At 35.8% G+C, this 26,279-nt stretch overlaps 1 protein-coding gene and 1 long non-coding RNA gene across 5 annotated transcripts in view; one reads left to right on the plus strand and one right to left on the minus strand.

Moving 5' to 3' along the window:
- KCNU1 (potassium calcium-activated channel subfamily U member 1) overlaps window positions 1-26,279 on the plus strand; it is a 314,287-nt gene that overhangs the window by 258,991 nt on the left and 29,017 nt on the right. For 2 of the 4 annotated variants that reach the window (XM_056813505.1, XM_056813504.1), the window contains 3 exons: window positions 1,072-1,171; window positions 7,212-7,436; window positions 10,585-10,774. In XM_056813505.1, the coding sequence (XP_056669483.1) occupies window positions 1,072-1,171; window positions 7,212-7,436; window positions 10,585-10,774 (515 nt within the window). Of the gene's footprint in view, window positions 1-1,071; window positions 1,172-7,211; window positions 7,437-10,584; window positions 11,259-26,279 lie in introns of those variants that run through there. The other 2 variants (XM_007476336.3, XM_056813506.1) reach the window with 2 other exon arrangements.
- LOC107651093 (uncharacterized) overlaps window positions 1-26,279 on the minus strand; it is a 126,017-nt gene that overhangs the window by 81,171 nt on the left and 18,567 nt on the right. The gene's annotated exons all lie outside the window — the stretch shown is intronic.

Genomic DNA, 26,279 nt, shown 5'->3' on the forward strand with positions numbered 1-26,279 from the left:
TTCTAATCTTGACTACATTAGTATAATTTGCAGTAAAAAATACTAACTTCTATTGTAATCTGTCAAGTCTCTTTTAGTTCTCATAATTCATTCTTTATCTCTTATTACAGTTTTTTTCATTTTAATCACTCATGGAATCTTTTGGAATGCTCCATTTTATTTTTCTAAGTTTCTATTTCCAGTTCCTATGGTAATGTCCTTCTTCTTAGACATTTTTTCCTGCTGGAATTATCTTTCCCACTTCATTTTTTTCTCTATATTAGGAGATGTCAGCTAATTTTATTTTGTCTTTTACCTCAGTTCATGGAATAAGACTCGTAGAATTTAAATTAAGGTCTTCCTGACTTCAAATCCAGTATTCTATCCACCATTCCTCTTGGCTGTCTCTCATTGTGCTAGAGCCTTTTTTTTAACTTCCTCTCAGACTTGGATAGGGTGGCCTCATCTCTTCCACTATATAGTACATGTGCCATTCTCCTTCAGAAGACTGAGTCCTAGTCTGACCTTTTCTATTCTTGGCCTAGCTGTGAAGTTACCTCAGGCTCAACCCTGCCTCCTCCCTTAGCCCTGACTTGAGACACTGAGACTGGGCCTTGGCTATTGTCTTCATCAGCAACCTCTTCCCAACCAGGAAGTTAAATTCATCTCAGATATTTTTCTTGGACTTTCAACAATGTAGAAGTCAATTATTTTAGGGGAAAATAGGGAGGTTGCACTGGCCTTTTGGTTCATATCTGCTTATTTTAATTGGCTTTAGGTCCATTTGCTAACCTATCCTCAACCTAGAGATTGTATGTGTTTGAGGCCTAGTTTTCCTAGACCTGCCATAAACATGAGGTTACCCATAGCTTCTTCAAAGATGTCCACATTAGGTTGATTTTTTTTAACTTAGTTTCAGACAAGATTAGGGAGCTCACTGGCATTTCCCTTTGGGATTACTGAATCTTTGCTTCATCTGGTGAATTTCCTCATTCTTGAAAAGTTTCTCCAGAAAGCAGAGCTAAATTGGAACCTGTATATTGGCATCTTTGTGGGAAGTTATAATATTAACTCTCCACTCTCTCTGTTTAGGGATACAATTGCTTTTGACAGAGATATGAAGAATGACCTTTTTGATAGTAGTGGCCTGTTCCATTGGTGTACACCCATCCTTCTGGAAAATGCAATTCTGGTAGGTACCTATGAAACAAACCTCTAATTGCTTTAATTCTTCAATTTTGCCGAGGCTTAGGAGTGCGTCAAAATGTCATTTTTATGTTGTTGATTAGTCAGAAGCTTTGAACAGTTTCATCGCAGACCTAAGTTCAACACTCTTTAGGCAGGCTGGTGCCCTTCTCGATAATTTGGGAGGCTCACCATACTGATTTTAAGACATAGTGAGAAAACTCATTTGGTTTTAGCTTTTGGTTTAGCTATTGGTTTGAACTATTATGGCTCAGAAATCTTAAATTTTAGCTATCCAGTAGTTTTGTTTTACCATAGTAGCATAGATTAGTTGGCATATAGTATAGTATATTTGGCATCTACCCCACCTCCCCCTCTTTTTTTTCTGAAATATACTCTAAAAGCTTTAAAAAAGGAATAAATACACATATCCTAATGGCCATGCCATTAGGAAACATAGATAATCTCCAAGACAAAGCTAACTTAATGATGAGGTCATACTGAGCTTTCCTTAAATTAATTGCATATCTAGCCCTGAATGAATGTAATTTTACTCAAGGAGAAAAAGTCAATCTGTTGACTTGTTTTTTCAGGAAGATATCTTCTTGAAAAGTTATTTTAAAGTTTATATGGTAAATACATTCTAATATGCTAAGGAAGCTCACTTTTCTGAAGAATCCTACAGTGTCTCTCTCTGACCTGAAAAACAAAATATTGTCGTTATTGTTACTTTTGTAATGGCCCATGCACACACCCGCATCCTAATTCTATGTTTTCTCAGTCTGGATTTTCATTTATTGAGTTTCTCAAAGTGAGGCATTGCTGCCAGTCAAGCTGCATTTCCCATCCACCTCAAAATCAGTCTGAGATCTTGGAGGATTCTCTTTCTTCATGAAGCAATGCAATCAGGCAAGGTTTAGCTAATTCAGCATCATGGCTTTATAGTCAAAAGTATTGAGTCAGCCTGGTCTGGTAGAGTGCTAAATTTATAATCAGAGGATGTGGTTGACAATCCCAGGTCACTTGCTTATTAGCTGTGTGACTTTAGGCAAGTTGCTCAATCTCTTTGATCCTCATCTGTAGTTAAGCTAGATTAAAAAGTGTCATTCTGCATCCTTCAGTATGTCCTGTAAGTAAAGGACCATAATTGCTATTTTGTGGTGGCAAATTCACACATAAACATCCTAATTATGTGTTTTCATGGTCTGGATTTTCAAATATGGTATTTTTATCTTTTCTAACTCAGACCCCTCACATTCAATTCTACATTTTCTGTATTTACCAAATCAGTCTGAGTTCTTAGAATATATCTACACTATGATCCTAGTTGTGCCCTTGATCTGTTTAGCTCTCCTGTTTGGGTCTCTGTTTCCCCATTTATAAAAAGAGCAAGTTGGACTAAATGGCCATTAAGATTTCTTTCCACCAAGACTTTCAAAGGTCTTTTGTTGTCATCCTAGCATGATGTTTGTTTTGTGGGTTCCCTGCAAAATTCATTTTCCAGCAGTGGAAACTAAGGTACAATATACTTAGTATAAATGATTTCTTGAATAGTTCCCTGAATAGCTCTTTCATTTGTCACTAAGTTGCAATAAAACTTTAATTCTTCCCTACCCCCACTTTTGAAATACAGTTAATTTTACACTATAAAAAATCACACAGGCACATATGTGCATGTATATAAACTCATTCCTCCCACAAACACACATACATAAACATCGAGAACATCCCTGTGCTTTGAGGTCAATGTCCTGCTAGGGAGGTGATCCGGTTATACAGCAAAATAATCAATCATCGAATCAAAAGCAGGGAATCTTCAGAGCTGTCTTGTCTTTTGGAAGATAATTAAGGGAACTGAAACTTAACAATTTAGCAATTAAGTGTCTCACTCCAAACTAAGCAGAATAAACATCCTTTGAACTGGAAACCAAGCATGTTTTCAGTGGGTGGCGAATCTTTAGAGAGGGTTGAGGAGTTCTTTACAGAACAGAAGAATTCAAGAGACTAATAAATAGATACTGGATAATAGGTATTGTGTAGCAGAAGGAAGAGTTGAATTTGAAACAGTAGTGTCTCTGTTCAGATACTTATGAATTATTTGAATACTACCAAGCCTCTGAATATTATTTGCTAATCTACAAGGTGGGAATCATCAGTGATAGAAATTCAGTTAGAAGATAACTTGTCCAACCCATATTCCTCAAAAGGATACCCACTACAACATTCCTTGCAAGTGGAATAGCCTCTGCTTAGAGTCCTCTAATGAGATGATCCTGAGATAAAAATACCTATCAGAGAGTTGTTGTGTGCAGATTATTTGAATGATCAACATTTTTGCCATTGTAGCAAAACTACATTTCTTAAATGTTGAACGTGATTCATTTTTGCCTTAGAAGATAAAAGCAAGGCATTTCCTTGAGGAACTGAGAGATGGTGGCTTTCTGGATGCCACATAGTTAATGTGCATGTGTCAAAAATAAGACTTAAAAGCAAAGTCTTCATTACTCCATACCCAGAATGCTAAGTATTTTACCATCTTACCTCTATTAAAAAAAAAAAAAGGAATCCTGAATGAATACACTTGTGCTTCCATTGACAAAAGCACCTCACTCAATCCAGTGGAGCATAGAATTTGAAGAGTATCTTGTGACCATCTAGTTCAGCCCCTATTATTTTATGTGAAGAAAGTAAAGCTCAGAGAGGTGGTTAGCCCAGTCACACAGACAGATGACTGCAAAACCAGATTTCAAAATAAACTCTTGATTCCAAATCCAGTGCTCTTCATGCTAAGAAACAGCTTTGTCCCACAGTTTCTCTTAGGAAGCATCTCTAGCTGTGCCTATTAATACCCTGTGCCATGCATCTTGTTTCTAATTGTTTAGTTCTATTCAGAAGAGTAATTGTTGGACTTCAGGCATGTTACATTAAATAGCATTAGAGGCTTCATTATTCAACTTAAAACTAATCTGGTTTTCTAGAGACAATTCTTAAATAGATTTGCTTAAGATTCTGATCATTCATGGTGGGCTCCCCAGACAAAACACTTGTGTTTTCTTTTGTAGGGTATAAGAGGAGCTCTTTGAAAGACAGTTTTACTGAGCTTGTGTGCTAATTACACAGCTCCTAGTTGGTTAAAAAATCTGTTTCCAGGTCCCCATTCCTTGACTTTTCCTCAACCTCCCTTAATTGGTAAATACAACATGGTGGAGTGCTGACATAGGGGAGGATGAGGTTTCCTAGGAGTTCCAAGGTCTAAGACTGAATGGCCCTACTCAAATATTTTATCCATATTCTCCCTCATTTTACATATGGGAAAACTGAGAACCAGAAATACTAAATACTTGTCATAGGAGGTCACCATTTTGTAACTGTACAGAAACCCCCTTTTGTCTATACCACCTTTTCTCTTACGACTTTCAAGTAACTAACATCAGCTCTGAAACTCTGGGCACTTTTATGAACCATAATACATTGGTATAAATGCATGTAAGAATTTAGGTATTAAACTCAAAAGAGATTTGACTTTCAATGAAATCTGTATTGGCTTGAGAATTAATATTTACTCTGTAGGCACTTAAAGGGCAAGGCAGAATAAATCCTAGCTTTTAAGTCTGAGCACCTTGGTTCGAGTTCAAACTCTGCTACATGATACCTTAGGAAAAATCCTTTAGCTTCTAATTTAGAGATGGAAAGGCACTTACAGTTTTCTTATTATAATCCTATAATTTTGTAGATGAAGAAACTCAATCCCAGAGACTTACCCAGGGTCACCTCAACAATTAATATAGAAGTTTCAAAATTTGAATCCATGGACTCTGACTCCAAATCCATAGCTCTTTCTTTTAAATTATACTTTGTAAAATGAGGAGGTTGGACTACACCAAAGGTATCAAACATAAGATCTCCTTAGTGCAGGTAAAGGAGATTAAAATGTAATTGGAAAATATTTAACAAAACAATAAAAGATGATATTATATTTTGATGAAGGTAATGTGGTCTGTAAGAATTATTATGTTCAGATTAGTGTAGCCTCCATTTCTTTTAGAGTTTGACATGCATTGGACTACATAATTTCTAAGGCTCTTTCTTGACTTAAATTCTATATAATCCTAGTAAGAAATGTAGAAGTCCATTTAGGTATTAAAATACAAATAAATTATTATGCCTCACAGAGGTTTTTGAAAAATAATTTTGGTAAGAAGAGTCCAACCCTGGAGAGAATCAACTGGAATGGATTCTAACCTATTTTGGAACTGGGAAATTTTTTCCTTCTATTTCTCTCCTCTTAAAGCTCATAGTCACAAGACAAGAAAATGGATAGGTAGGTGTCAAACATTTTACCTCTGAGAAGGCTATACCTTTGAAGAATACTAGCTTGAGTTCCGAGTAATAATAGGTTCATCTCAAATAGGTAGTGCCTTTAATCTCCACACCTCCATTAGTGCTATCCCTTAGCACTTCATACAACATGTTACACTTAAAAGGCAATAAACATTTACAAAACAACTACTATGTGCCACATACTGTAATGTTTTTTGAGAAAGTTAAGAAATTCAGAAAAGAAAAAATTTTGTCCTGACATTAAGAAGCTTAAAATGCAGTAGAAAATATGCTAAATAATAGCAATAGCTCCCATGTAAATAGCATTTTAAAATTGACAAAGCACATTACAAATATTATCTCATTTTATTCACATAATTCTGGGATGTAGATGCCCTTATTTCCCCAACTTTAGAGATGAGGAAATTGAGGTATAAAGAGACTAAATGACTTTCTCAGGGTCATCCAGATGAGACCTCATTTGAATCTAGATCTTCCTGACTCCAGTTGAAGAGAATGAGAATCCTTGACCCCCCCCCCACTCTTAAAATAAGATGCCAGTTATCATCACAATCAGTCAATATATAGCCAACAGAAGTAATTAATCTGGGACAATGATTAATTAGTGAGTAACAGAATTATAATAGGATTAATATATTGAATTCTAGTGAGTATATTTTAAAAAAGGAAAATTCTAAACATGCAGTAAATCAAGCTACTTCTTTCTTTTTATTGTAACTCTATCAACCATATAAGGTATATCAGGTTGGTGATTGGTGGGGTCCTTGGAAATGGCAATAGAGGGCACATCTGGAGGAGATGGGGTATCTTTGGATCTTTCATGACTATGAGATATTTACCTAGCATATCAGCTTGAAGACCATCCTAACTCAATAAGAAGCTGAGACAAGATAGTACTCAATCATTGCTAGAAAATGAACCTCCCACCCATTCATCCTAAAGGTACCTTCTTGCCTATCCATCCTAAATGGACACCCTTCTCTAAAATTGGTGGCTGAATATTGGGGTGGGACCTTGAATGATGTAATGTTAGGGTATAAAACAAGGAGAAAAACTATCACTCAACTGTCTTAGGTGGGAGGAAACCTAATGACCAAGCTTTACTGAGAGATGCTGGTCTCTCAATAAATGTGCTATTGGCTTGGAACTTTGCCTCTTTGTGCTTTTTTTAATAGATTGGAAGATAAATATTCATCCCACAGCCCAGTGCTGCATCCACTTTGTCACCTAGCTGCTTCTCAATGGATGTATGATACATGTGGTCAAATAGATCAAAGGTGTCAAAAAAAAAAACAATGATCACAGTCCTGAATATGACTGAACCAGAATAAAATGGAATTGAGAAGGATTTAAAGAAAAATACAATAGAACATAGATGTTAATACGAGTGTATCTCAGTTAATTTGTGAGCCATAAGAATCCTTATATAATAGCCCTGTTTCTATGCGAGTTTGGTATCAGTGAAGCAGACCATTCATCTTAACCATATTTTAGAACTTGACAGTATTTATCTTATCAGAGCTCACTCATGCCATAATGTCAGGGTTAGGACAGGTAGAGAGCTAAACTTAGAAAAATTTAGTTGTGAGAGAGGGATAGAAAAAATAAAGGGCATACATGTAGAAATTTATTCTCCAATTTTTAGAAATTATTTGTTTGATTGAAGAAAACAAACATCTCTTTTTCTCTGGGTTGTTTCTCTTTAGAAACAAGGTGATAATACCAAGACAGGATTGCAGAACCATATTATTGCCTGTGTCTTTGGAGATGCTCATTCACCCCTGCTGGGGCTTCGGAACTTTGTGATGCCCTTAAGATCAAGTAACTATACCTTCAAAGAGCTGAAGGATATTGTGTTCATTGGGTCTCTGGATTACCTGAAAAGAGAATGGCAGTTTCTGAAAAATTTTCCCAAGCTCTACCTATTCCCAGTAAGTGTATGTGTCAGGGAGGTCTTCATTTCATTGTTGCAATAGGCATTTTAAAATGATGAAAAGATCTGAGAAACAATTAGCCCCTCTTCATAGAAAGATTTTCTTATCTGTGAAGATAATCAAAATTTGGACAGAAATATGAGTAACAATTTGGAGAATCAAACCAACAAAATCTTCAGAAAAACTAGGAGGAAAGACCTTGGTAAAACTTAGAGTATTATATAAATGTAATTTCATGTTCTTTGCATTTAATATTATTGAAGGCCTTTGAGTTTTTCAGAAATGGATTTTAATGTATCTGTTTTCTCATTAATGTGAATATGCTCTTCAGTGACATAAGCCAGAGTACATAACTGTACTGCACACAGTATTGTTATTTTTATATTTGTATTCAAACTTTAGCAAATATTACTAGACCCTCAAGATTTTTTAAGTGTCTACTGTTTGAGAGGACCATTGTGGAAGAGATATAAAGAAATAATATAGATCATGGCTTTATGGTGATTAGTCTAATTATATAAGAAAAATAGAATAACTACAAAATATAACATATACAATTATTTTTAAATCCCTGCTACATAAAGAGCTCTTTATATTAGTCTACTACTGATACCCCATCATGTCATAAAGGCAACTCTTTCTTGAAGGTTCTACAAGCAGAATCTAATTAATGTCAGGCAATTCTTATCAAGCTCGTAATATTACTATAGGGAAAATCAAGGTAAAAATATATTAAGCACTTACTTTGTGGCAGGTATTTTGCTGAACAATAGGGATGTAGAGTTAAAAGGAAGACTTCAAATAGCTTACATTCTAGTGGAAGGATACAACATGCTCCCAGATAAATTATACCCATTCACACACCAGAAAATACACATCGTTTGAGAAGTAAAGACAATTGGAAGTGTCACGAAAACTTCTTGAATAAGGTGTCATTTAAGCAGATCCTTGTAGCAGCAAGACATAGATGATGAGCTGGCAAGGAAAACTGAGAAGAACCAACACCAGAGATAGAAAGAAAAGCACAACAGAATTGTTTCATGAAAATTCAGAGATATGTGGATCCAGGAAGAAGATTTCTTGATAATATTAAATACTTCAGAGAAGTCAAGGATAAATATTAATCAAAGGTGATTGGATTTAGCAATAAAGAAATCATTGCTGACTTTGCAGAGAGCAGCTAATGGACTTTATTTTTATCATCCAAGGATTATAGATTTAGAGCTGAGAAGGATCTTAGGCTTCATTGAGCCCAACATTGTCATTTTAGGAATAAGTAAATCAAAACCTTGAGAGGTCAAGCCCAAGCTTGGGCACATAGTAAGTGGTAGAAATAAGATTCAAAATCTGATCTTCTGGCTCCAAGATCAATGCTTAGCCTTGACACTACATTGCCTCCTGAACCAGCTTGGCTAAATGAAGAGAATTGTATCACCATGTTTGAGGTTTTGGTGGCCCATAGCTATGAAGGGCATATTTTTATCTTTTAGAAATGGATCCCAAGACACAGCTAGATTTATTTTTTTCCTAACATGCTTTCCTATCTCTACCTTCCCCTTAAAGAAGATAATAGAAGGAAGAGAAATCTCCCCAAAATTATTCTTGAAGGGTTTCCAAATCAAACAGGCATCACTGATACAATGGAAAGGATCCTGAACCCAAAGTCAGAGGACCTGGATCCAAATCCTAGTTATGATTTTTATTATTTTAAACTTGTTACTTATTGAATATGGAAATTTGGGCATATTATTTCCACTCTCAACCTCTTTAGGGCCCTATTTCAGTTGCTCACTGGGAAGATAGATTTAACTCTCCCATTGCCTATGTTTACTAAACAAATCAAGAATTCAAAGCATCCCTACTTAACACTAAGTAAGAGAATTCACCAGTCACTTACTAAAGTAAGCTCACACCTCCAAAGGCTACTGTCACCGCCCCCCCACCCCCACCCCATGGGCAGCATTAGGCAAATTGAAAGACTGAGATTGGTTCCCATAAAGTGGAAAAGTGACAGGAAGTGACATGGGAAAAGAACTATAAAAGTCCTGAACTTCCTGTCCAAGGGACTTCTCCTTTGAACTTCCTCTCCTTTGCAGTTTGTCTTTAGACACTCTGCTTTGGGGAGCTGGACTGAAGGAGGAGACTCTTTCCCTGGATCCTGCATTGACTTGTTGGGTGAGTATCTGGCCTTCCTTTGCTGGCTTCTGGAGAGATTGATTCTGGAGAGGCCTCCCTTTCCTGGAGGAGGACATGCTGAAGACATCACCAGAACTCCACCAATTAATGTAAGAATTTCAAATTTAGGTTTTTATGCTAATATGAAAGTTCTAAAGAAATATGGTCACCAATTAAAAAATAAACTCTTAAGTCACTAATCTGTTACCTGCTCTTAAAAATTTAGTTTAATATAGATAAAATAAAATAAAAAAATAAAAGAGAGAAATGTAGGAGGAACCAATCAGTCTTTCAACTTGCCTTGTGCTGCCCAAGGAGGTTGGCAGTAGCCTTTGGAGGTGTGAGCTTATTCTAATAAGTGACTGGTGAATTCTCTTACTTAGTGTTAAGTAGGGATACTTTGAATTCTTGATTTGCTTAGCTAAAAATAAGCAATGGGAGAGTTAATTCTATTTTAACATTCTTTGACCAACTTTTAACTAGTTGAAACTGGTTAAGTAGAATGCTCTCTATAACCTCTTTCTAGGAATATAAAAAAGAAAAATTCCTTCCTTGAAGGATTTACAAAGTCAGAACATCTGACATTTAGTAAGTTAGTCTTTCAAGGGATCTCCTTCCCTATTCTTCTGCACCTTCAGTACCTTTTTGTTTGATAAGGGGATATAAATACAAGCAAAAGACAGTACCTGACCTCCATGAGCTCACTGTGGACAGGGACTGTCTTTTGGCTTGTATTTATATCCCTAGCACTCAGTGATAGCCACATATGAAACACAACATATGCTAGTCAACTGCAGAATAAGTCATACTCAAGACAAACTCTTAACAAAACTGTGAATTAAGGTGAGGTTGTCTTTATTTCTTCTAGCCTCTGCTTTCATTGCCTGTATTTCAGTATGCTTATCCACAAGGTTAGGAAACTGTCTAACTTCTGATGAAGCCTCTTTTCTTCCTCCTTATTTCTGTGTAGGGATCTGCTCACTCTCAGGGAGACCTCAAGTCAGTCAACATTGAAAAATGTTCAATGTGTGTTATCCTGTCCTCCCCTTCTGACCTGTCAAACAACCAGAGAACGGTCGATGGAGAGGCCATCTTGGCTACTCTAAACATTGGAACCCTTCGCTTGGAAACTAATAAGACGTTAAACACAAATTTGCTAGGTAAGAACTCTCCTAGAGAGGAAAATAGAATAGAATGCAAAAAGGAAAACAAATCTCTCCTCTTTAAAACAGAAATGTGTCTTGAAGAGAGGAGATTGAACTTGAGAATTTCAGATGTCTTTTCCTTAGTTAAGATTCTATGATAGGCCCGCACTTGAGTCCTTTGTAACATTATGAAGAGTAAAATTTGTATCTGTATTCATAGTGTAATATTACATGTTATTTTCCTCCTTTGGGACCAACTCAAAATTACTTACTATCTGAGTTATATATGTAACATATCTTGGAGTTCTTGGAACATGAGAAAGAACATTTGATCTAGAAACATGTTCTGAGCTTAAATCCTTCATCTTATATTGATAAGTTTTTATGAGAAAAACTCTTCTTCATAAACCTCTATTTCCTCATCTCTAAAATTAAATAATGATGTTTATATTACCTATCTCACAAAATGATGGTTGTGCTTGCCTCCTATGTATAGGGAAAGGCAGACGACGGATGAACATATTATTTAAAAAGCTGCAAACCTAATATATTGTGGCGGGGGGGGGGGGGAATCAAAGAAGTTTTAAGGTTTCAAGTGCAAAATAAATACTAACAATAAAATTGTCAATAAATATATTGTCAATAAAGTCAATAAAATTGCTTTTATACATAGTTGTGGAAAATAAAATATTAAATAAATAAATATTTACTGAGAACCCACTGTTTTGAGAGTAATAGAAAATACAAAATGGCATACTTTAAAGTTATATAGTATGTGTAACTTTTCAAAATGCTTTCAAATCTATTATCTTTGTAAGGGACATCAAAACTCATTTTGTTTAGGCAATAATTATCACGAGCATATTGGTGTTCAACATATTATCCTGTTCTTTGCCTTATACTTAGATTTATATTTAAGTATATTATCCTTTTTTTACAATTATTATTTACAACCCATAATTTAGATTGACTAATTTGGATGGGAAGCTGAAAGGAATGGGAACTTAGAGAAAGAATTTGAATAGATATAAATTCAAACTGAATATAAAACCCTTAAATAATGTGAAAGGATGTGACATGTCATGTTATCTTGACTTTGTCCTTCTAAGATAATACAAATATGAACCATTCAATATATACATATCCTATTTGACAAATGAGCAAATTGAGACATGTAGAGGCTAAGGAGTAGTCTATAGGAATCTAATTAATTAGTAGAAGAGTTACGAAGTTTGGTACTTTTATTAAAATTCAGATTTCATGACTCACAGATATTTCTACCATATTGCTCTGCCTAAAGGACTGGATTTTTTTTCTAGTTCACAGTATTTTGTGTGTGTCATTGAGTATGAAATTACCATGCAGACCTGCCTAAATGTCTATTAGTCATGTAAATAATGACTTCTTCTTAGGTCCATACTTCCTGCAAAGGTTGGTAATCATTAGCAGAATTCATACTTACTGTGATAGATATAAATGCTAAATATTCATGTATAAATATGTATATATATATAATATCTATTGATACGTAGTTCAATTAAATTGAACAAGAATTTACTGTTCCTTTGTCCATTAGTGGTTACATGTGAAGAGGCAGAGACCTAAAATAAAAACTAATACTGCCATCCAGTTTCCATGTGCCAAGATTAATGTATTAGCTAATACTCTTCATCCCTACTTTCTAGGTTTTCTCAGAACCCAGAAAAGTACCTTCTCATTTAATTAAGGCAGAAATAACAAGCCTAATGGTCCTACTGTTTGCCCTATTTAATTAATTGCATTTTAATAAAATTTCAGAACGAGAAAAGACTTCAAGGTTATCCATCTTGCCCAATGTCCCACAAAATGCCAGTATCTCCCCTACAACATTCTTCCTGGGTTATCCAGCTTCTATTTGAATATTTCCAGGTCCAGGGAATTACATTACAAAGCAATCAATTCAATCCTTGGACCCCCCCACACCAAATATTATATAGGTTTTTCTTGAAATGAGATTTCACTCCATATAATTTCCTTCTAACTGCCCTTAGTACTATCTTTCAAAACAACATGAAATAATAAATCCACTCTCTTAAACATGACAATTCTCAAGAATCTGAAGACAACTATCAGAAAATTTCTTTTTTTTTCAATGTCAATTACTTTTCATAGTAAATCTTTTGCCTCTTTTTGTACACCCAACACAGCATACATATGCCTGGAATATAGTAGGTAATAAATAAATGTTTCTTAATGGATTGAGATGTTCTTCCTCTTCATTGCTAACTCTTGGCTTCCATGGCTTTTTTTTAAATTACTACCTAAAATCCCATCCTCTTCAATGAAATCTATCCCAATCCCTCTTAATTTTAGTGTCTTCCAAACATATCTTATTGGTCTTCTCCTAGTTATCCTCTGTATAACTTATTTGTACATATTAGTTTTAGGAGTTCAAACTCACAGGTTTTCCTACAAGCTAGGAAAAGAATCTGTCTTTTGGGTAGCCAATTCACAAGTAAAAGTGGAGGTTGGGAGAATATCCAACAAGTGGGCTTCAGATACATTTTTTTGTTGTTGTTGCTGTTTTTTTGTTCAGTCATTTCAGTCCTCTTCATGGTCCCTTTTGGGCTTTTCTTGGCAAAGATACTGAACTTGTTTGACATTTACTTTTCCAGCTAATTTTACAAATGAGGAAAATGAAGCTAACAGGGTTAGGTGACCTGCCATGGGTCACACAGCTAGTTCCTGAGGGCAGATTTGAACTCAGGAAAATGAGTCTTCCTGACCCAGTCTTATCCACTACTCCACCTAGCTTTCCTTTGTTATCTTCCAACATTTAAGAAATGCTTACTGAATGTATAGAAGACTAAATTATTGTATATATGCATAGGACCTTAGCCAAGTATAAGGCAATATGTTAGCATACCTTAGAACAAGCATTATTGTCAATCTTTCAAGTTTCCCTAAGGTGGCTCCCTCACAGGAAAGAGCCATGATCAGATTCCCTTGTCAGTAAGCTATGTCTACTCTATGTAATTATATCTCTTCTTTTTCTTCTTGCTTCTAAATATTTGAAATAATAACCTTTCTGGCTTTCTCCTTACCTTTTTTCACCTCAACAGTGTTTTGGACCTTGTTGTCCTTTGTTTCTCTCTCTCTCTCTCTCTCTCTCTCTCTCTCTCTCTCTCTCTCTCTCTCTCTCTCTCCTAACCACTAAAGCCTGTAATATTTATAGGGAAAATGGGTGGGATTGAAGAGCAGGGGATATGGAAGGTTTTGTAACAGGAAATGGAGGAGTTCATGGGAGAGAGGGAATATGGCTGCCAGTGAAGTAAAAGGAGTGAGATGCCCCCTGCTAAGAGGCTATTTTTGAAAAATGGGGTCCCTGAGACATGGATCACTTATGATAGCCTGAGGGGATGTCTTCTCTATTGTATTGATGTGGAAGATACCCCAGAGCAGGTAAGCATGGACAAGCCTCCCACCAGACTTAGTCACCCAGCAGGGGTCCAATAAGGACCCCTTTATTTATAGTTGACTGGTTATCCTGAGGTTCAGCTCCCTTTATGTCCCCTGAAATGATAGTCCTCTTATCTGACTGCAGTTATTTAAATAAAAATAAATTTTAATAACAAGTTTGGATTGGGGAGGTATCAGGGAAGAGGGATTTCCCTAGATGATGGGTGAGTCTCTCTAAGCTTTTGAGCTGAGGCCAGGCCTCACAGCCTCTTTTATTCCTGTCTATGTTAATCTGTGCTAGTTTTCTTAAGTTCAAAGTTTTAGCAGTAGACAGCAAGGGGAAGAAAAGGTTCTGACTGTCAGAGCTGGTTCAGCCTGTCTCTTAGGGCTGGCGCCCCTAAAGACCAGCCTTACAATCCAAACTGCTTCCCTTAAGTCCTTCTTTCTGATTTACACAATCACAAGAATCCAGGTCGAGCACACAGTTGGGAAATTCATGAATAGAGGCATTTCTATCCAGAGACTGGGAGAGAGGCTCCTTCCAGTTCCAGGGCCAGGAAGATAAAGCTCCTTATTAGACCAATTGCCACTCCCAATTGCCCCTCCCCCCACCAACTGTCATTCCAGTCAATATCTTCTCTCTAACATTCTAATGTTTGTTCCACCGGATTGGCAGAAAGTCCAAAACATGCTTTAGTTTTCCTTTCCACATGCCTCAATTTCCTATTTTTCTCTCTGTCCCCAACTAACCAATTTTCAAAGTCTCACTATTTTCTCAGTCTCTTTCTACCTTCCTTCAAGGTCTGATAAGACACCATCATTTCCCTCTCTTATCCTTCTCTCTAAAAAAATCTTCCTGATGCCTCTTCTTTCTCTCTTTAACATTTCTCTCCTTCCTGAAGTTTAAAGCCTTATCCTCCTACTAAAAAGAAGCTAGAGAAGTAGCATTCACTTACCAAAAGATTACTTTGTATATGCATAGGACTCCCTTGTAACTATATCCTTCTCCTAGAAGTATTTGGAGCTACTAAACAATGTGTGATGTGAAGGGTAGAATCAATAGTTTGCTGGACCTAAAAAGATTAAGTAATACCTTTATTTTGATCTTGAAGTAAGTTCTCCCAATACAAAGCATGGACAACCCAATAAATGATAAATTGAGATAATAGTAGACATCTTTTTTTTTTCCTTTTGAATTACTTACTAGGGTTTGGCATTCTTTTTTAGTCCATTGAAGATGATTTATTAATCTATCTCTCTCTTTTTTTTTTTTTTTTTTGCTTCCCTGGCTCTCTTTAAGACTCAGCTTGAATTTAAATTTTTGCAAGAGGGGTTCCCTTTATTACCACAACCCCTGCCTCAGCTAATGCCTTCCCTCTGGGCTTATATCCTATTTAAGATAGATAGTAAAATAGATGGCTAGATAGAGATAGACAGATATATATATATATATATATATATATATATATATATTTATATATGTACATGTATATGTACATTTATGTTTGCTCATGTTTTTTTTTCCCCTAGAATGTGAGCTCTTTAAGGACAAGACTCCTATTTTTTTCTTTCTTTGTATCCCAGAGTTAGCACTTAGCATAGTGCCTGGCACATATTAAGTGCTTAATAAATGCATGGTGATGAGGAAGGTTGCTCTGCTTCTGGACTTTACTTTGGAAGTTGCCTCTTTAGCATGATTTTCCCAGGCTCTGTACCTATCCTTTATTTGGCACAGAATATTTAATAAATCCTTGTGATTAATCAATTGAAAGAGTAAGTAATTAAAGAGATGCTGTGCTCAAAGTCAGAGAAAGGGATGCCAAGAACACTGGTGGTACTGCTCTTTGCTATCTATGCTGAGTCTGCCTGATGATTCTACTTAACTTGTTCCATAATGGGTTGAGTATGAAATTAGAGATCCTCACCAATGAATGGACAGTCCTGTGGTAGGAGTATCAAGTTTTCTGAGTTCCAATGCACACCAGATCCAACAACATCTATGGCTTGAGTCCAATAATTAGAGTTCCAACAGAAGCTTTCCCTTTGTAACTAACGACCAGTTTTTTTTTTTTTGAAGTATGAACCCAGTGGAAACTGGGTTTATAAAGAAGAGGAAGATCTCTTTCTTTACTGGGACAAATTGTAGGAAATGAAACAAATTAAAATTTCACATGTCTTTGAATATCTAGGGCCCAATCAATGCTATGCCTGAAGGAACTTCCATGATTTTAAAGAGTATCAGATTTACAACTAATCAACAATCATGCCAACTATCATGTGCCTTTCATTTCCTAATACTTTTATGCTGAATAAGTTCTGCATATGATATCCTAGCATATATGACTGTTTTTGCAGAGTCAATGTCATTATACCAAGGAAGTCAATAAAATACACAGGGTCAAGAAAGGAAACAGGGTTTCACCAATGTGCAATGAAGTCATGCTCTTACCAAATAGATCCATGCATTCTCCCCCCCCAAAAAAATTGATTTGGGACTACCATGTAAAGAGAGTTATCTCAGATGTCTTTTTACAAATGCTTAAATTTGAGCAACAAAAATAAGGAATTATCAGTCCTTAATACAAGGGTTTAAACTTGACTTCATAGGGATCACTGAAAATTAGTGGCATGCAAACTATGACTAGACTATAATTCTATATTATACACTATTCAAGAGAAACAAGATAAATAAAAATCATTGGGATAATATTGCATACTCAGAAGTAATATGAATGTGAGGAATTTAGGTAGTAGGAGACAAGAACAAGAAGGGTATTTAGATCAACATCAAAGAAGGGAAAAACAGAAGTGATTTTGTCAATGGAACATACTTAAACTTAAAGAATTTTAGAATCTTATCATGATTCTGACCCAGAAGAATGATATAATGATGATAGAGGACTTCTGTTATCTACATAGATAACCAGCTAGATGCTATCTCTTTGCCAAAAGCAGAAGAGCTAAACTTCTTGAATTTCTATAATGATAATTTCATCCTTTGGAACATGAAGGGACTAATGAGGATAAATTAGATTCCAGATATGTGTATAACTAAAAAGGAAGAACTAGCTTCTAGGGTAGAAATGATTGGATTTGGGGGATAATGGTGAAGGAAGAAACCACTACTCCATAAAAGATTTCATGATCTATAACAAGAGAAAATCTGGACATTGTCTGTACATGTCTTCTCAATTTTGGGAAAGTAGATTTCAAAGATTTCAGAGGAAAAATAGAGAGGGATAGGAGATACTCAAGAATTAAATCCAAAAGATACAAAGGGAAACAGCCTTGACAAAGAGAAAAAGTGAGATATCTGAAGAGATTGAAGTTGATGCCCATGGAGCTTACCAAAAAATTGGGATTAAAAAAAAAAGAAATAAGCAAATGAGCATGAATATAAAGAAATCCAGGTAACTGAAGAGGAATTAAAATTTTCTGTAATGGTCTTATAAAAATAGTATCAGCAATGTTAAAGGTCAAAATTAATTAAGGATGACAAAAGAAGTCAAGGATAACAAAAAGGTATTGAATTTTTTTTTTTTATCAGGAAGACCTAATTTCAAATCTGGCATCATTTACTAGTATGACTCTTAAGAAAATCACTTAATCTCTGTTTACCTCAGTTTCCCCATCCATAAAATGAGAAAATAATAGCAACTAACTGGTAGAGTTGTTATGAGGGATCAGATGAGGTAACAACTTTAAAGTGTTTACAGTGCCTGGCATATAGTAAGGGCTACATCAATGTCAGCTGTTGGTATTATTATTAGTATCATCATCAACATCTATAAAATGGGCATAATAACAGCATCTCCATCCCAGAGTTATTAGGATCAAGTGAGATAATATTTGTCAAGCACATAACAATGTCTGACCCATAGTAGGTGTTTAATAAATGCTTATTATCTATCTCTTTTTCTGTTTAGTGGTAGCCTGAGAAAAAGGAGGATAAAAGAAGTGATAGGACCTTTGCTTTGGATAATAATATGATGATACCTAATCAGAGAGAGAAGGCAAAAGTTCCCTGATTTTGGCATTGTTTCTGTTTTCCCCTCCCTCAGTGGCCTTTATACTAGAAATTTCACCCAAAAATATCACCAAGAGGGAATTGACACCTACTTAAGTAAAAATATAGTAAGAAAACACCTGGCTGTCCTTGATAAATCAAAAACAACTTCTCATATAAGCTATATCTTTGTGTGCTAAAAAAACCCAAGAATATGTGATCGGCGGGCCACTGATATTTGAAAGGACCCAGGAAACAGGAGTAGTAACCTAAGATTAGAGAAGGGGAAATGTTATCCAAACTTGGTAAAAAAGAGAAGAGAATCTACCAACCAAAGTCCAGTAAGCTTGAATTTGGATCCTGGGAAATTTCTATAAAGGATTATTAAAAAGAAGGTTGCTATAGCTTTTGGAAGGGAACTGGTTATTATAAAGATGAAATGGCTTCATCAATTACAGTTCATGACAAAGTTATCTCATTTTTTTCTTTTTTTTTTGACAAAATCACTAAAGTAATAGAAAATGGAAATGTTGTAGATATAGTTTAATTAGTTTTTAGCATAGATTTTGATAAAGTTTTTCATTCTATTCTTGTGGAGAAAATTAAGACATAGACTAAATGATGATATAATCTGGCAACTCTAAAATGGTTAGATGGCCAGGTTTAGAGTATTAATGGTACAGTGCCTATGTAGCAAGAGATCTCCAGAGAAGGACCCTGGAAATCTAAGCTTGATTTTGAACTTTTTGACATTTTTATCAATTACTTGGATAGAAGCATAGTAGGTAACTATTAGTTAGCATTCTGAACCACAGTAATGATCCAAAATTACCTTGAGAGGCTTGAGCATTGGCCTGAATCTAGTAAGATAACTTTCAATAGAGATAAATGTAAAATCTTGAACTAGGATAAAAGAAAACAACAGATTAGGATTTCATAGATAGATGACATTTTGTCTGAGAGAATCTTCAGGTTTTACTGAACTTCAAGCTCAATATGACTTGGCAGTGTGATATGGCAACCAAAAAAAGTAATTCAATTCTAGATTACATTCAGAAATGCATAGGTAACAGGAATATGGAGGTGATAATCCTACTCTACTCTACCCTAATCAAATTTTATCTGGAATATTATGTCCAGTTCTAGGCACCATGGTTTAAAATGACATAAATAATCTGAAGTTCAGAGGAGGGCAACCAAAATAGTGAAGGCCAATGAGTCCATGATATATGAGGACTGGTTGAAGGAATTAGGCACATTTGGCCTGAAGGGGGAAAAAAACTCAGGAAATATGATAACATGTTCAAGAATCTGAAGGATTTTTAAGTATAAGACCAATTAGATCTTTCCTTCCTCTTCAGAGTACACCAGGAAAAAAAAATAGTAGAAATTGCAATAAAGAAATTTTAGTCTTGATGTCAGAAAAAGGACTTAATAATTTGAATTGTCCAAATATGGAATGGACTAGTTAGTAGGTTGTCTCTCTTTGGAGTTCTATAAGACAAAGCTAGATCATCACTAGTCACATGATATGATAGGTATTCCTCTGGTGACTGGGATACAATAAATGCCACTAAGGCTCTTTCTTTTTCTCAGATTTCATGATTCTTTGAGGTAAGGCTAAGAAATGGAAAACTGGTGGTTCTAGCTCAATCATAGTGATGATTTTCCTTATGTTGATCTTCTACCCATCAGGGAATACATAACTGACCAAGGTGAGAATCCCTTTCTGAGTGGCTCTCAAAGCAACCTGATATTTAAAGTTACTAAAGCAGATCTAGAGACTAGAAATTGGAATATGTGAGCTGAGCATGGAGAAACATTAGAAATGAGAAAGAGTTTCATAAAGAAAAAGGACTTCGGCCCAGGGGGAGAGGGAGCCCTTTTATCCTATCAACCTACTCCTTCCATGAAATATCTTGGGTCCAAAGATTGCACTAGGAAAGAAATGTTGTGAAGTAGTAAGAAGAAAAGTGTGATATGTTTCTAATGACACTGTATTCCTAGATGTAATAATCTACTGAAAGTAATAGGACAATTCCACTCAAGTTCATAAACGAAATATCTCTGACAGGAAATAACCAAGAACATGATCCATGAGCTAGGGAAAAAGCAAATGACAGAGGCACAAGGTGGGAGGAGCAATCTTTGACCTTGCTCTATATAAGCAATGGGATTGTGAAGATCAAGTCAGGAAGTTGACTTTTTATTAGCCCTGGGTTTCAAGGGCACCTCTAACTCATGGTACTTTAATAAATCTGGAAGGTTATATATAGTCCTTGGAAAGGAGGGCCTCTGTAGTAAACCTCAAATAAATTTCCGTTCTAGTTGAGTCTAAACCACAGGGTGGTGCTATAAGTCTTAAGGAATTATAAATCCCCAGGGGAAAGTAGAAATCACAGGAGAGGGAATGAAGTTTGTCTAGACCAGTGGCGTCAAATTCAAATAGAAACAGGGTCACTAAGCTGTACACAAGAGTCCCTGCTCTCATCATTTTGACTTAGAAAATCACATTATTTTTGTCTATATTGCATTATTGTTGACTATTTCCCAATTACATTTTAATCTGAGCTGGGCTACACTCAGGAATATTGTGAGCTGTGTGGTTGATACCTCTAATTTAGATATAAATAGGTTCCTCTGAATTCATTTTTCCTTCTTTATTTAGGGTGAAATATAGACTGTCCTATATCAAATATGTATAGTTAACTTATGTGCTTTCATAGGAGCTGAGAACCCCTTTTTACTCACCTTTGTGAAGGTATGAAAATAAACAATATTCTAATATTCTCCAGAAAAAAACCCTGGGTGGGGGTATGAAGCTAAGAGTGATTTTAATAAGCCTTTTAAGATCAAACCCAGTCAGTATAAGGCCAGAGATAGGATCCTGTATTGAGCTTGTGATGTGTTTGTTGTTTGATAGGAGGGGGAAAAGCATCAATATGTTTCCATGGCTTCAGTCTTGTTTTAAATAAAAAATATTAAAAACTCGTCTTACAAGAGTTAATTTTTTGAGAGTTCTGCAAGTGGCTGAAGTCCATTTAGTTTAGTAAATGAAAGCATTTCATAAGAAAAATCAACTGAATTTGGCTGGCTTTGAGAAAATCTGTGGATTTTTTTTTTAACCAGGCTTATAGTCTTTGTGCTCAAAAGCTAAATTGACTCATTTTTGTGTGGGACAGAACTAAGAGTTTACGAAAGATTAAAGCTTTTTGCAAAGGTTCTTTTAAGACCTGGGAGAAAGGGCAGAATTTCTGCCTATGTTGTCAAAATCCCTGAAGATCCCTCTCTTCCTTGCCTCAGAATTCTAATAAAGGTGGTTTCTCAAGCTATCCAAACCATCCAATCCCTTCTTTTGGTTTTGGAAGATGAGGAGTGAATGAAATGGAAAGAACTCCTGGGCAGAGGAAAGACCTAGAAAGTTGAAAATAGGGGACACCAAGGTAATTTCCCTCCTTCCTACTCTGTGCCTATATATTTTTTTCAACAAATATTTCTGACCCAACTCTCCAAGAGCAAAGTCATCTTCCCCTAAGGGTTCTAGAGTTTTATCTGAGAAATCAAGATGTCTTTCACTAATGCAATGTGCTTTCCTCCCTAGTATGTTCCCCCTACTTTGGGACAGTAGCACTATCTATATCTCCATTACCATAACCAATTAATATTAGCTTTTCCAAAAGGATATTTGCTACTTCAAAAACAAACAAACAAACAAACAACAACAGAGGTGTCAATGTTCTCCTTAGTATACCAGGGATAATATTCTCCTTTATATTACATTGGCTGGAGTTTCTGAAGTATTCAGGGAGGACTAGATACCTCTGATGTGAGGGCTTGCTGAGTCCTTTTCAAAGCTTCTCATCCACTTTTCACCTAACTTTCTCCTGTAGCTCCAAAAAGCTGTAGCATGTACAGTGGTCAAACCTTGATAAAACTTATCTCAACAGACAAGCTAGACTAGGTAGAAGGTAACCAATAGCCTTAAAGAACCAGTGGTGAGTACCTCAAGCATAAGAAGACTTCCCTTGGCAGAATGGGTGGATGGTAACAATTTGTTACAACACTCATGAAGGTGGCTAAAGCAGGTGCAATGGACACTTAGAATTTGGTCAAGCATCCAAGATGTCAGAGTCATCAACTTCATCCCAGGCCAATCCCCAGTCATTCTGACTTTTGCCTTGCCTCTGGAAATCAATGGCATTGAAAGAGAATAAGGCTAATTATTTTAAGGAACTCTGCCTCACTCAAATTCCAGTCAAGGCATTACCCTGTGATGTTGACAGAATTATTTGAAACTAAGGATGAAACAAGCTTGGCTTCTATGAAGGCTGGGTTCTGATTTAATGTAGTTCCTACAGACCATTGGTCCCATCGAGTCCACTTCCAGATACAGCTTACCTTCTTGATGGATTTTATCTCTGCTACCACTATGAGAGGTCCCAATAATGGCTCCTTATTCCTCAGATCATCAATGCTGAACTGGCTGCAACACTCTCCTATGACTCATTCTCCTTATCTATCAGAACTCAAGGTTATAGCCCCTAAATTAATCTCCTTCACTTATTGATAGAAGAACATGGAAGCAAAGACCCAAGACTTTTAATGATCACATATTGGCTTTAGAGGGAGAGGGTCCAAGGCCTCCAAACATTTATCCTTATTTCTCACTTGATACCATCAGCCAGGAAGAAGTTATATGAAAGGAAAAGCTAAACTAAGTGAAAGCAATAGGTCAAATAGTGCCTTTTGAATGTTCCCATGATTCTGGCTCCTCAGCTATAGCCAATCAAAGAAGCTGAAAAGGGAGCTTCCATCTTTATAAAGGCTTTGTATGAAAAACGAAACAAGGCAATCTGGAGTTTATATTGTAAAAATGTGTCCATAGGTCATCCTGTCCTTATCTCTCCTTCCTTAAAAAAAAGGGCTAAAAATAAGAGACTATTCTTTCAAGAAAAAAGAAAGAAGGAAGGAGGGAAGGAGAGAGAGAAGGAAAGAATGAAGGAAGGAAAGATGGAAGGAAGAAGGGAAGGAAAGAATGAAAGGAGGGAAGGAACAAAGGAAGAAAAGGAGGAGAGAAAGAAGGAAGGTTGAAGGTCTAAGAAATGAAGAAGGAATTATGAAAAGGCTTTTCATTCCTGTTGTCACAAATAAGGAAAAATTTTCTTTCCCTCTACACTGAGTTCCACAACTGTGCCTAATTAGTTGACTTTAAAAATCTTCGACCCATCCCATTCATTTGTCTTTCCCTATAATATCCCATGAAGAGTTTGAGGTCAGAGTCCTCTTGAGGTATTGGACACAACAGGTAGTTCCAAGGCCTTAAGTGATATTAATCTATCCAAAGTCAAATCCAAACAGCCAAAGTGCTGACACTCAATTCATTCCCCAAAACACATACTGCATAGGAAGTGAGTATGCACAAGCACCCCCTGGAGGTCAGCAACAACACTCAGGCATTGCAAACTTCTGCATGGAAAATTTTAGGTCTTCCAGTAATGCTCTAATTACTGCCCTGTCATATCACAAAGGGAACAGGTTGGCAAACCTAGGTACTGAACTAAATAATTTGTGGCATAATCTAAACATATAATGGTAATTAAGTCTGACAACTTAATATGCTACTGAAATTTAAATGTACAGTCGTAATCTACAATTAAGCAATCTCTTGTAATAGCACCCTGCCAGCCTGCAAGATTTCAGGTAGAGTACTGTGTACTCTTCTGTAGCAAAAATATTGACATAAGGAAAATGTAGCCTGGCTATGATCTGACATATATTCAAATTAACTGGTACTGAACATGGAATAGTGAAATAAAAGCGGTAACTCATTCCCTGTCTTTCAGCTGGAATCAGCAACAAATGCTTAATGCTGTGATAGGGACAGCTATGTTATGAGTGCTCCGGTACTCTCCTTCACAAGAACATTTACCTTAAGGAAGCCAGCAGAGACTTTGTTTTTATGGTTTGAGACACTGATAGGTGAATGAATGAATGAGTGAATCAATCAGTCAGTGTGCATTAATGAAGTGCTAAGTTCTAGGAATAAGAAAGCAAGCAAACAATTATCCCAAAGGAGTATACCTTAACAGGAAAAAATAATACATAAAGGAGTCAGAGTTGGAAGAAGAATATTGGGTTCTTGCAATGGAAGCTGGGTTCCAGTGAGAAGAGAAGGAGCATATGCCATTTGGAAATAGCTGGGAAGTTCATGAAAGAATGGACTTCAAAAAGGATTGGGATACTCTGCTCATGTGATCCCAACATTAGACCTCATATCCCAGTCAATCACTTGAGTCTTTAAAGGGATTGAAAAGAGGGTTGATGAGTATTACTCTTTATAAAGGCATGTCTATCAAGTTCTGAGAAAGGAGTCAAAATTTCCATCATGGATTGGGAAAGGCAGTTAAAGAAATAACCTTCCCCTAGTAAAGAAGAACCCAGAAGATAAAGTAGTAGAGAGAAAGAGTGCAGAACATAAATGTCTTATGAATGGGGTCCTCCTGTTCTTAGTTACTTGTATAACTATGTGACTTCAAGCAGGTCACTTTCATTCCTTTGATGTCCATATTTTACATCTAGAAAATGAGTAATGCCAAAATGATCTATGAGTCATGACCCTTCTAGCACTGACATTTTATGAAACATTAAAAGAAAATATGAATGACAGCCTTTCAGAAATATTTATTATTCAGATCATCTTGATTCCAACACAAATTTTGGTTCACATTTTCTCTTGCTTTTTATAGTCATCCTTTTTCTCCTTTTATACATTTATCTGCTTGAGGATTTTAAACAAAAACATATTGTCTAATCAGCCTCAATGTATTTTATCTCCCCAACTCCAATGTTAAAAAGCCTTTTGGCTGGCCGTGTGTTGTGGTTGTGCTTCAGAACAACTTCATGTAATATGTAAATCTTGATTTCCCTGGAAAATGTGGAGAGCTAATGTCCTATACCAGAGAAAAAATAGAGAAGGGAATGCTCGTCTGAGTTGGAAGGAGAATTCAGCTTTGTCTAGTGCCTCATTGATCACAATGTTCCTTATGTCAAATACACCATCATTTCCAGTTGGATAGGTACATAACAAGCAGGAGAAAAGCAGTTTTCCTTGAGTAGTTGCAAACTCAGAAAAAAAGAAAGAGAAGATCAGAAGTTCTGAGTTCAAATGGGTTTCAGAAGAACCTGAGTGGAGGGCACTGAGAAATAAGAAAATATGTATAATAACAAAAGCTCTGAAATAGGAGTCAGAAGCCTTAGGTTCAAATTCAGTTTTGTTTCTCAAAGCTAATTTGATTTTGGTTCAATCAGTAGACTTCTTAGAGCCCACATCCCTTATGAGGAGAATAAGGGGCTCAGAATTAATGATCAGTAAGGTCCTTTCTAGGTCAAGTCAGTTTGTTGCATTGCTTTAGAACAGGGGTTAATAAAAATTGATTTTTATTGATATCATTTGTTTTTACAATAATTACATTTTCCCCTTTTATTATACCCCACTACCCCATGCCAGAGAGCTATCCTTGATATCAAAGGATAAAAATATAAAAAAGAAAAAAAATCAGAAAAAGGGGAGCAAAAACAATCAACATATTGAAACAATGCTAACATTATATGCAATGTTGCACATAGATGTGCAACCTTAATTCTTCCCAGGAACAGGACAAGGTCTCTTCTCTCATCTCATGCCTAACTTAGTCTTTATACTATCCAGAGAGTTTTTGATTATTTTGTTGTTGTTCCTCTCATTTGTATTTTAACCATCATATACACATATATTTACATATATGTAAATATTTACATATATAGATATACATTATAAACATTTTTCTAACCTTTCACATTATTTTCTCTAAATATTTCCATGTTTTTCTCTTTCATTATGTTTATTATTTCTTTCAACATAGTAATGTTCTATTATATTTAGGTACCACAATTTATTTAGCTATTCTCTAATCAGTGGACATCCACTTTGTTTGAAGTTCATTGCACCTCAGATAGTACTGCTAAAATATTGGGATATATGTGAATTTTTTCTTTTTGTGAATGATTTCTTTGAGAGATCTGATTAATAGTGGAATA

This window comes from Monodelphis domestica, chromosome 1 (genome assembly GCF_027887165.1).
Source record: "Monodelphis domestica isolate mMonDom1 chromosome 1, mMonDom1.pri, whole genome shotgun sequence".
Classification (NCBI taxonomy): Eukaryota; Metazoa; Chordata; class Mammalia; order Didelphimorphia; family Didelphidae; genus Monodelphis; species Monodelphis domestica.